An 11,630-nucleotide genomic window follows, 5' to 3' on the forward strand; every position below is an offset into this window, starting at 1 on the left:
GCTTAAGTTTTATGTATATTTTACCACATTTTTAAAGCTGAAAAAATAAATACGCAATTTAAAGAAGAAAAAAAAAGGAAAGAAACAACCAATGAGTTCTCTCATATAGGAACTGACAATACGCAACAGCCACCATTTCTTCCAATGGTACAATAAATGACAGATGTTATCAACAGTGCTTTGTAACGAACACAATACTAGATTCTCCTATAACTGCTGTTGCCCTAAGTTCTACAACACCGAGGTGATTAAATATCAAGGAAAAGGACAAAATCAAAGTCATACAAATGTAACTATTTAAAAGTTTAAAATGTTCCTAACAATACCACTCACTTCAACATTCTGGCCACAGAGTAGAAACAGACCATGTAAAAATACCTTTATAACCTAATGATAAACCTAAGTTCCAGAATATGGTCAGGCCGTCGGCAGCTAAATATGAGTATTAACTCCTGGCCCAAGAAACATGTGACCTGCTCTAAATCTTGCAAGAAAGTGCACCTTAATGGGTTACAGAAGAATTTTAAGAGGTGACACTCTCATCCTCTTCATTTCTTTTTCCTACAAACAATAAAAAATCGAATTGTCAATTTACTTAGGTGAATTAACCCAAATTTGGACTGTACCTTGATAACTCAAGATTATATATGGTTTGAACAGATACAAATAAATAGTAAATAGTAAACTGTCAAATAAACATAAAGTACTAACTAAATAAAATGAAGAGATTGTGGGCTGAAGTACTGAAGAGGAAGCTTCATAAAAAGAGATGCAATGTGGGGAGTTCCCTGTGGTCCAGTGGTTACGACCTGGCGTTTTCACTGCTGTGGCCCAGGTTCAATCCCTGGTCAGGGAACTAAGATCCTGCAAGCCTCATGGTGCAGCCAGAAAAAGAAAAAAAAAAAAAGAGATGCAATTTGAGCTGGGTCTCTGTTCAGGATGAACAGACTTAGAGGAGAAGGCCCTACCAGGGAAGAAGTCAGAGGGTAAGTAGGGGAATAATGCACAGAGGAGCATTCCTGGTTCAAGGGGACACTGGGAAGAATGAGGAATGACACAGCACCTTTGTGGGGTACTGGAAAGACCACTCAGATTTTGTTTAGGGTTTAAATGAAAAAGTAGCGAGGGATAACGCTAGGCAGGGTGGGAAGAGCACTGAATACGGAGGACTTGAGCAGTCAAGATTTTGTCCTGAAGAAAACAGGGATCAATGAAGGGTTCTGTGGTTACTTATAAGGATTCGTTTCCAAGAACAAGCAGAGCTGTATATATATTGGTACATGATGTACATATATAGATAGGTGATGAGGCCTGTCCAAAGAACCGCTAGTAAAATAAGTTGCAGAAATGAGACTATTCATTTAATAAATATTTACTGAGGTTATGGGGTGCCAGGCCTCAGGCTGAGTGCTAGGCTACAAAGTTGAGTAAGACCTGGTTCCTGCAGTCAAGGAGCGAGTGTGATGAAGGAAGTATGCACAGGGTGCTATGGGTGCAAAGACACGCGAGTGTGTGTGTGTGTGTGTGTGTGTCTATGTACCACTATAAGCAGTTTGGCGCGGCTGGAATGAAACTAACACTGCAGAGCAAGCTGGACCCAAACATCACCCCAGATGCCCAGCCCTGGGAGCGTGCCAGCAGGCAGCACTGACCCTACAGTGGAATTCTACCAGGGCCACTCTCTGAAGACGCACAGAAAGAGAAGGTGGCAGTGGGCTGCTTTCCCCCTCTGTGCCTAGAAAATATTTAGCAGCTAGGTGTCTTGAAAGGCCTGAACACGTGCCGAAATCAATTAAATATTGAGTGAAATAAGTAGACTGTTTCTAAATCTCTACTACTTTGGGAGCCTGAAAGTTTTTAAGGTGAAGACACCCTGAAGGTTTTTTTTTAAGTAGTATTTAGAAATATTTATTCAGGTGTATGAGTAGACTAAATTTCATCAACTTCTAAAAAATGTCTACCCAAAGTGCTGCTATTTTAACACAATGCAGGGATGCCACAATTTTATTAGACCAAACTATTATCTGATCAAAGCCCTCCCTTAGTTTGCATAAGTCATGAACCAGCGTGTGAGGTGAAACTTCTCTGTTAAGAGTTTTCTTTATAACATACTTTATCAGTGTTCCATAAAAGAAAAACACTCAACCCAAAACCTTACTGCCTTTAACAAAAAATCTGCTAAAATGACAAAGTTCAATGCACTACAGTGTCAACTAAAAACTGTCATTGCCATCTGCCTCTACAAGGATGAAGTCACTAGCCACTGCAGTCGTTGACCTTCGACACCCCCGAAAGGAGCTCAGGGGGGAGATCAGGAACGAGGCACTCTGTGCTCTGGAAAGAACTGGCAGAACAGGCCTTCAGATACTTAGAAATTTTCAGAAGATTTTATGAGCCCAATTTCTGACACCTTCTCATATCCAGAAAAGCACTGAAATGATTAACAGAGACATCTGCTCGTCGTGACTAGCAGCCACCTTCCTGAGACTGGCGGGAACCTTCTGCCAAAATGTGTGCTTGACTGCATGTAATACGCCCCTTCACCAAAATCTCACATACACTGACCTTGTCACACCCCACCTGCTAAGAGCAGTTCCTCAGAGCTCTCTGAGAGGCTTTCTCCCGGGCTACAGTCCTCATTTTTCCCCAAATAAAACAACTCACAACTCTCATGTTGTGCTTTTCTTCAGTCGACAACGGGTTTATAAAGGTGAATAAAACCTACTGGAATATAAGCTCTGTGGAGGGAGGGTGTTCCTTTTCTGCACAGTTGTTTCCTAGGGATTCAGAACTCAGCGAGGGCTCCATAAATATAAATATTTGCTGAATACATTAAAAACAGAATCCCTGCTCTCAGGGAGTTTACCATCTGCTCATAATTAAATGTCTCTTACTGTTCAGGTTTTAAGAACATGTGAAGCTATCACTGTGAACAGCAATCATCACTCTGCTACAGATTTGTGCAACTGACAGATAAGAGATTTGTCGGATCGCACAAGGGTGTTTCCTATACAAACATTGCTGTGGTGAGGAAAATCAGCAAGATGTGAGCCCAGGGCCCATATCCCTTGAAGAGCCTTTCCTGGTCCTCACAGACTGAAGAGAAAAAGCTCCTCCTGTCCAAGATCTTTTCATTTTGCCACAGATGGCAACGTAACTCCTTTCAAGTGCCTGGATATAAAATCCTTGAGATTTTACTTGACTCAGATGAAAAACTGCATCTTGTTGGTCAGCCAGTTTCTTTCCACCTCTCCCCCCAGGATATGCCTATGTCTTCAGGCCTCAGTGTGAAATTCGCTTCTTGGTAAGGGAGTCGCCCTTATTTTTCCTCTCCCCCATGGTGACTGCAGATTCCCTGGGCTCTGAGACGCCTTGTTCGTCATGGTGCACTTGCTGATACACGCCGGTGGCTCAGCTATCACAGCCAGCATTTATTTTGGTTTCTAGGGACTATAAACTTGCCAAAGATAAGCACTTACGGATTCTCCTTCTTTAAAGAGCAAACCCAATCCATGTTAATAACGTACATGCCATATTTCCACTCAGTCATCTGAAACCTTCCACTTTGTCCCTAGATTTTATGTTAATAAATTGGCACAGGAAGTTCCACAGTCTTTTTAAATTTTTGATTGAAGAAAAATCTGAGACACACAGCTGGATTCTCAGAAAGTGCACGGACTAGAAAGATAAGTTGTTTCCTGAACCCTCAAGACGTTTCGGTATTATTTTCCTGCTAAATTGCATATTTCTGGCCTTCAGAGAAGTCTAGAAGAGATCTGGTTTCCTTCTGTTCTATTGTGTTGGTGTGAACGCCTTTGCAATTGAAAAGGAGGCCTCTGAGGGTGGTAGGAACAGAGTCAGCAGAAGTTACACAAAGTGAGGTGTGTGGCTTTGTGGCTGGTTAGAGCGCCTGTGCTAATGAGGCCAAGGTCACGGGTTCAGCCCCTGAAAAGGCAGTTACTTCAGTCAATTCCCCGCTGGAGGGCTGCACCCCTAAACTACCACAGATTTGCTAGAAATCCAGAGATGCAAGGGTTGGGGATGTAAGTGGGAGAGTGATGGTGGTGTACAGAGGCTGATATTGCGAATCCCTTGAGAGGGGACAGAGAGACCTCTAGTGCCAGAGCTGGCCCCTCTCCAGGGCAAGAGGACTGCTCCAGAAACCACCTAGCCGCCAGGCTGACCAAAGGATGGCGCAAAGTCTGCATCTGGTCAAGTACAATCAGGGTGGCCTGTTCCATGTCTGCCTAGTTCCCTGGAGGTGATCAGGACATATATACTCACAGGTGCAAAGACAATTAGGCAAACCCAGAGAGGGGCTGTCTGTGAGAGAACAGGAAATGGGAATGCAGAATCAATAACAGAGGAGAAATTCATTTCAGTCAAATTGTCCTTACGCAGATCAGATGAAAGCATGCCTTGAACTGAGAAATGTGATTACTCCACATCTGACGTTCAGAAAACAAGGTGTGTGTGTGGTGGGAGTGACCTCAGTTATTACTGATGACTCCAGTTACATAAGGGATATTGGTAATTACTGATTGCCTCCTTGGGAAGCAGAAATAAAGTGGCTTAAAATTGTAATTATTTCATATTTTCTTTATATTGACAAGAAAAAGAAAGGGGATAATAACCTCAGGCAAAAGAGGTACGTTTCAAACACCAAAATCAAGTAGAAACTTTCTTTGCATTTTTCTATTTCAAGTTCTATAAGAGACAACTTCACTGTCCCAGGTTCTCACCCGTTCTGAGTTCTCCTGAAGACCAGTTGCTGCCAAACTACAGCCCTGAGTCCTGGATCTTCCCAAAGAACTTTAAGATATTTCTGAGGATCTTTTAAAGAATCTTCTGACAGATAGTGTGCCATATGCTTGTCCTACAGGAATACCATCCTGGGGCCTCTTAGCACAGCTGCACCATGAATTCTGTTTCCAAACCATGCCCATTTAACCTTGCACAGAGTAGAGTTCTGAAGACTGGGTATGTTTAAGGAAAAAAAAGGACGGGGGGTTTATACTCTCATGCTGCCCTACCAGAGGGCACAGAAACAAACTCTTTATACATAGCTATAAAGACTAAGATGGTAAACTCGTCTTAAATAACTCGAGCATATTGAAAAATGTCCCAAACCCACAAAAGGACCAAAGCCTTGTATTTCTTTTTACATTTTATCAGGTAATAGTGGATAATACAGAAGAATATATGTAGCTCTTATGCAAATTCCAAAGTATTGGAATAAAAAGTCTCTGAACCCAAAGCAGCACAAGGTACAAGACAGCTGAATCAACTTCTCTGCTGAACTTTTAGAAACAATGCATTCATCTGTTGAATTATCTCTTGGGGGAAGGGGAAGCAAAAGAAAAGAGGTGATAAAAATTGCATTCACTTGAGGAGAAATCAGAAGTGAATTAAGTCCTGGTGTCCAGGTGTGAACCACACGGTAGATTCAGGTCAAAAGGGGCAGGGAAGGAAAACAACACTCAGAATAGGAAGACATGGTTCCCTCCATGAAGGACACAGAGGCTGGCCCTAGGACGCGCTCAATAAATATCTGACCCCAAAAATGTGAAATTCAAGGAAACAACCTTTCCAGCCCTCACTTACTTCCTACATAAAATGGGATAAGGTCTTTTCTACACAAGCCATCCTTGGGAGGATCAAAATAAGAATGTATCTGGAAATGCTTTATGAGCTGCAAAGAGCAACACGACTTAAAGGAACGTCATTTTATATGGGATCTTCAGATTTTTGTGAGAGGATTTTGTGCAATTGCTTTTGGGAGGGAAAGGTGTTAGATGGTGGTTTTAACTCACCAGGGTTTGAATTTCACTTCAGGATATCCTGCTGCCGTTCTGTCTCTTTCATCTCAAATCGCTTCCAAATGTGCAGCTTGGTCACTGAGCCCTGATAAGCTATAACAGAAATTATGCTCCCCGCGTATGAAAAATGTGTGTGTTCTGGCACTCGGCACATCTGAAGTCTTGCAGGACAGCTCCTTGCCACAGCTGAAAGAATCATGCTGGAAGCAAAGAGCAGAGAGGAGCCATGGTATCCTTGCTAGGTGGAAAATTCTGGTTTCCTCCATTTCTCTTTTCAAACATTTGTTTAATCCCACGGTAAAAGAGTATTAAAGTATCTAAGCACTTTGGAGCTACACGAGCCTCATTTTTTTCAAAAAGCTTTATCCGTGTAGGCTAATCATATCAGTTTTGTCAGGTTTCGAAAAATACTGAAAATTGATTCCAGACACCCATTATTATGCTGGGGGACCCGAGGTTGAGAACTGCCACTTTTAACTCTGGGTCAACATGCCATCTGAATGATGACTCCACTGGCCAACAAGGTACAGTATCTCCTTCCCAGTTTTCCCCACCCCAATGCCACCACCATAAAAAAATGTCCCTGAAGTAAGACTATGTTATCACACTACTTAACATTTAGCCAAGAGAGCTTATCAAACACGTCCGTACAAGCAAGACACGGGGCCAGTTCTGACAGCTCCCAAAGTGTCTGGGCCGTGCTAGGCACTTGACTTCACTGTCTCAGGGCCAGCTCAGTAGGTGGGTGTTAATGTGCACAGTTTACAGATAAAGGAACCCGAGAGTTCAGAGAGGTTAAATAATTTGCCTCAAGACAAACCATCGGAAAGGGATGAAGCCGGAATTCAAACCCAGTCAATCTGGCCCCAAAGTCCCTCCTTTGTAGTCTCTAAATAAACGAAAAACTTGAAATACTGAAATGTTGAAAATGGCAACCCAATACCTCATTACCTACTATACAGATGGCTTAACTTTATATTCTTTCATGTAACTTTTTAGAGGAAATCTGTTGTCTGTGTATTTTAATCTTCCTACCCATTTCTTAAAAATACATGTAAAAAGATGGAGGGAATCCTTTATTGGAGCATGTGTGAACAATTTTTCATTCAGAGAACAAGATAATTTGAGAACAATCTGAAGCCATTTCTCTCCTCAGAGACTCTCCAAGTCTCACAGAATGTTCTCGGCATAAGCAGAATCACAGCAGCCCTGGGGATGACACCCCCTTCTGAGAGCAGCTTCAGGCCCAGGGCTCTTTCAGAGAACCTTGAGAACAGGATCAAGGGTTCACATCTCTTAATACTGATTAAGATCAACTAAAGATGACTTCAGTTTGGTAAAACAGTGGGGAAGAGATGAATGCTGCTACAGAAAAAAAATCGGGGGGACATTACACCAGTATAACTGCTGAAATAGGCCATCTCAATCACAGTATTTTGATCGTGCAAACATTTTAATATTTAAGTCAACTGCTCTGACTGAGCCAGACAGAATATAAATTTCCTGAGACCAGGTTCCAACAGCTCTAGTCCAAGGAGGTGAAGTGGGCCCTCCTACTTTGCCCCGATACACTGAACACACAGACAAAAAAGACAATATTCCTGCCTTTAAATGACCCATGAGCCAAGAGAATGAAAGATCAAGAGGGGTACATCCTCCCTCCTGAGGAACTGCACACACAATGAATATTCAGATGGAACCCAGGGTTACAGATTTTTTCCTTTCTGAGACAAATCCTAGCAAGTGTTAAAAGATGTCAAATACCAAGTGAAATATAATGTAAAAAATGTGCCACAAAATGTTGGCCAGGCCAACGTGTGTGTGTGTGTGTGTGTGTATGTGTACATAAAACACATCTGAGAGGTCTGATGAGCACAGCTCCCAACTGGAAGACATTTATATTTTTAGGGGCTGCCTTCTAGCACCTGAGGCAAGATACACATCTTCCCAAGTGTCACCCTGAGTAAATGTGATACACATACAAACTTTTGTCTGCATTGCCCTGACAGTAAGAATCCCACCCCACTGTGACTTAAGAGAATTCCCATTATTTTTCAACTTATAGAACATACTTATTCCTGAAAAAAATCACTTATTTTCCTTCAAAATAAGTCAAACCCTGATACAATTAATACGATAGGGAAGATCTGTAGTGGCTCATTTGTCTTAAGCAACGTTATTTACCTTCAACTTCTGGCACAAGAAACGATAAGGTGTAGTTTTCTTTTTATGGGAGGGGAGGGGAAGTCGTGGATTTTGCCCTGTATGCTTCAGTATTTGAGAATTCTGCTCCTACCCCCTGGGGGAATCGTGGGGACATATATGCTTTCCTCTAGTACAGCTGGACAGAATAATCTGTCCTTGGTCTATACAGACAGTTGACAGAGGAAATGGTGCTAAATCTATGAGAATGACCTAGCCACTAATTCCAAACTGATCACTTTTAATGGAAACCAGAGTGGAGTACAAATATATCTCTAATTTCACAGGTATCATGATGTCATCATTTCTTGTGTGTTATTTTAGTTGATTTCAAATGAGCCCTTGGGGAAAGGAGCTGTGGTTGTTGACAGAAGTTCACCTAAGCCAGAGAAAAGCGGGGGGAGGTGCAGCAGTCCCACCCCAATGCAGGGAGGGGTTAGCCCTGGTGAGGGATCTAAGGCAACAGTGACACTGATGAATGTCATTCAGAAAAAGGGAAAACAAAGGCGAACACTGTCCCATATGGCAGGGTGATTTGCCAAGTTGCACCTGACTGTACCTTCCTGTTCTAAGGTCGGGGGTGTGTGTAGGGTTTGGAGGCTCACAGCAAAAGAGAAGAATCTCTCAGCTTGGCTTCTCCAGTGAGAACCCAGCTGGATTTGATCTTTAATTCACTGGAGGAGTGGTCAGGCAACTACCATTTGAGCACCTACTATGTGCCTAGTACCGCAGTCTTCTCTCCCACGCTGGACCCCAGGAATCACCAGGATCCCTGATGGAGGGAGGCCCCTTCTGTGCTGGGTGACCTTGCTTTGCTCCTGCCACTCCAGACACCCACACTGCTTCAGACTCTGAGCCACAGCAAGGCTCAGAAGATCAAGGGACCAGACACAGCAGCCTTTTTAACTTTGGGAAAACCCAATGCTCACTTCACTCAAACGTCGCAAAGTGGTGCCATGACCCTTTAGCTCTTGGCTCACCAATTCAAAGAGCCACATCACATACAGCCCTTAAGCTGCCCACGGCATGATTCTGTGTCTAGTTCCTTTCCAGGTCCCCCCAAGCGGAAGACAGCTCTGGCAGGGAGTCTGGACAAGACTACTACAGTATTTAGCTTTTGTCCCTTCTTTTGCTCTGTCTTACCGTGGAATGATTGGAACACGTCTCGGAGATTGAGTACTTCAGCGTGTGTTGGACTTGAGACCTGTATTCCAAAAGTACCCACAGGAGCTCAGGTGGGCTTAATCTAGCCCAGGAATCTCCACTTCAAAGATGAAGAAACTGAGGTTCAAAGAAAGTAAAGCAGGGTCCTGGAAGGCCCTGTACAAACTTAACTCCAATGCCATGCTTCCTGCCTCAGTAATTTTATTGAGCACTTAACTAGGTAGGAAATGGGCAGAACTAAAGACACCAGACTTTATTTTCTTAACTATGGGTGTGACTACACATACACAGTGACACTTCCTCTCTGGGCATTAGTTTTCTCCCCTGTAAAATGGAGTGTTGCATTCATGATTTCTAACGTGACTTTCAGGTCTGAAACTATCATAAGGCTTGAAGATATAATTATGTGTTGGTGTATGTGAAGATATACACATAAACACACATACATGATATGCTACAATTAAATACCAATTCCAGCCATACGTTTTGCCTCATCCCCCCGGCAGCCATGTTTTTCCAATCCCAAACCAGGGCTAGATACGTCCCACCAGTGCAGCCCCTCTGAACCACGGGTGTGTGGTCAGTACTCCTCTGGCTTCTCTTCAAATACCAAGTGCAGAGGGTGACAGGAAAGAAGAGGGGCCATGTACTTTACATGAAATATTAAGTGTCATTAAGTTCCTTGGAGGAAACACAGCAAGTCTGCGGCAGAAGAGACTGTGGGGCACAGAACACATCGCAGGAAGCACAAGTTAAAGGTGACAGGCTGTGGCTGCGCGAAGCTGGGGCCCCTCTGGCAACGAACCGAGTGGGCAGTGCGTGACAGCGCTGGGAGCAAGCCTGGCTCCAAGCCCACGTATGACGGCAGGACCCTGCACCTCGCCAGTTTGCACATCCCGCGGGAGCGAGTCGGAAAACAGGACGCGAGGCGAGAACTTGGCTGGTCTTTCCTAACGCACGTGGCACAGCCGGTCCGGGGTTCAAGGGCGCAGCCCGCCCCCTCCCCCGCGAGCCGCCGGCGCTAGGACCCCGCGGGCCGCACGCACTTCCTCCCGCCGCGGCCCGCCCGCCCGTTCGTGCGGCGCCCCAGGCTCCCGCCCGCCCGCCGCCGCCGGCCCGCACCGCCCTACCTGGCGAAGCAAAACTCGCAGTGGTTTCCCCGCTCGTTGACCGTGAGCACGTAGGCGTAGGCCGGGCAGGAGAAGAGCAAGTCCCCCACCTGGAAGGGCTGCAGGGCCCGCAGCCCCCGGCCCTTGCCGGGGCTGCAGAAGCGCTCCAGACCGCCGTCGCCCTCGGCCCTCATGCCGGCGGCCGGGCTGGCGCGGAGGGTCCCCGGCGCCGGTGGAGCCCCCAGCTACGGCTCCCCGCGAGCTGTTATTGGAGAAGCGTCACCCAGAGCCGCGGGGGGGCCGGGGTGGAAAGCTGCCCGGCGGACGCGGCGGCAGCCACCGCTCCCCGGAAGGGACGGCGGCCCCGCCCGGTCCTCGCGCGCCCCCGGGAGGCGGGGGACCTGCCCGGCGGCCCCGCCCCGCGTGCGGGACCCTCGGCTGCCGCCCCGCACGCGCCCGGGGCCGCTTCCGGTGTGGCAGCTGCCAGTATCTGCATCCCAGGCGGCTCCTAGAAGGAGGGCGGGAGGCGTCTGCGCCTCCGCGGCGTCTCCACGGAGAGCGCTGGACGCTGCCGGCTTTCCGGTGGGCGGGATGGGGTCGCTCGGGGTCAGGTATCCAATGCCTCCGGGAGAAGCCCGTAGTGTGACCCGCGCTTGGTTAATTGAAGGGCGGGGGGCCCAAGATGCTTCTCAACCCTAAGTTCAGTTCCACTGTCCTTGTCAAGGACCCTAGAAGGAGTCCTCGGGGGACACCGAAGAGAAACCGCAGTAGCAAAGTTTGATGTGCGGAGGGTTAAAGGGTGCTTCCCCAAGGTTAAAGATGTTTAAACCCTGTGAAACTTAAAACCTTCCAGAGAGTCTCTCAAGTATTCATTGTGAACCTACTCTGCCTCTGCCCCTCTGGTGGAAGTTACTTACGTAGACGGAAAAGGAAATGCCCTGGTCAGGCTTGCTCACTCAGTCTCTGCATCCAGGCAGCGATGCGGAGAAGGAAGGAGATAACCTTGCAGTCAAGGGACTTAGACTTGTTGGGGGCGATGCCATGCTGTGGCCAGAGTACACGGCTAGAATCTGCGGTGGTTCTAATCGGCTTGACCACGCACTGTCATTTTAGAAAAGTCAATCAGGTTATAAGTCTCAATAGAGGATTTAAGACACGCAAAGCTCATAGAACAGGGCTGAGCACGTAAGTCCTATACACTTGCATGCGATATGAGAAAGAAGGACATAATCTGTTTCACCGAGGAATGTGTAAAGGCTGAAATAGATGTGCATGCAGTAAGGACTCAATGTATGAAGAGACAATTTAGCAAAAAACACTAATACTTAAAACTCAA

At 45.9% G+C, this 11,630-nt stretch overlaps 1 protein-coding gene across 1 annotated transcript in view; it reads right to left on the reverse strand.

Annotated features, from left to right (window-relative positions):
* SMYD2 (SET and MYND domain containing 2) overlaps positions 1 to 10,697 on the reverse strand; it is a 49,148-nt gene extending 38,451 nt beyond the window's left edge. The window contains exon 1 of the mRNA XM_081254727.1: positions 10,316 to 10,697. Within this exon, the coding sequence (XP_081110853.1) occupies positions 10,316 to 10,488 (173 nt within the window). The 5' untranslated portion in view covers positions 10,489 to 10,697. The remainder of the gene's footprint in view (positions 1 to 10,315) is intronic.
* Positions 10,698 to 11,630: the final 933 nt, after the last annotated feature.

The sequence above is a fragment of the Mesoplodon bidens genome (assembly GCF_964165515.1).
Source record: "Mesoplodon bidens genome assembly, chromosome: 2".
Taxonomy (NCBI): domain Eukaryota; kingdom Metazoa; phylum Chordata; class Mammalia; order Artiodactyla; family Ziphiidae; genus Mesoplodon; species Mesoplodon bidens.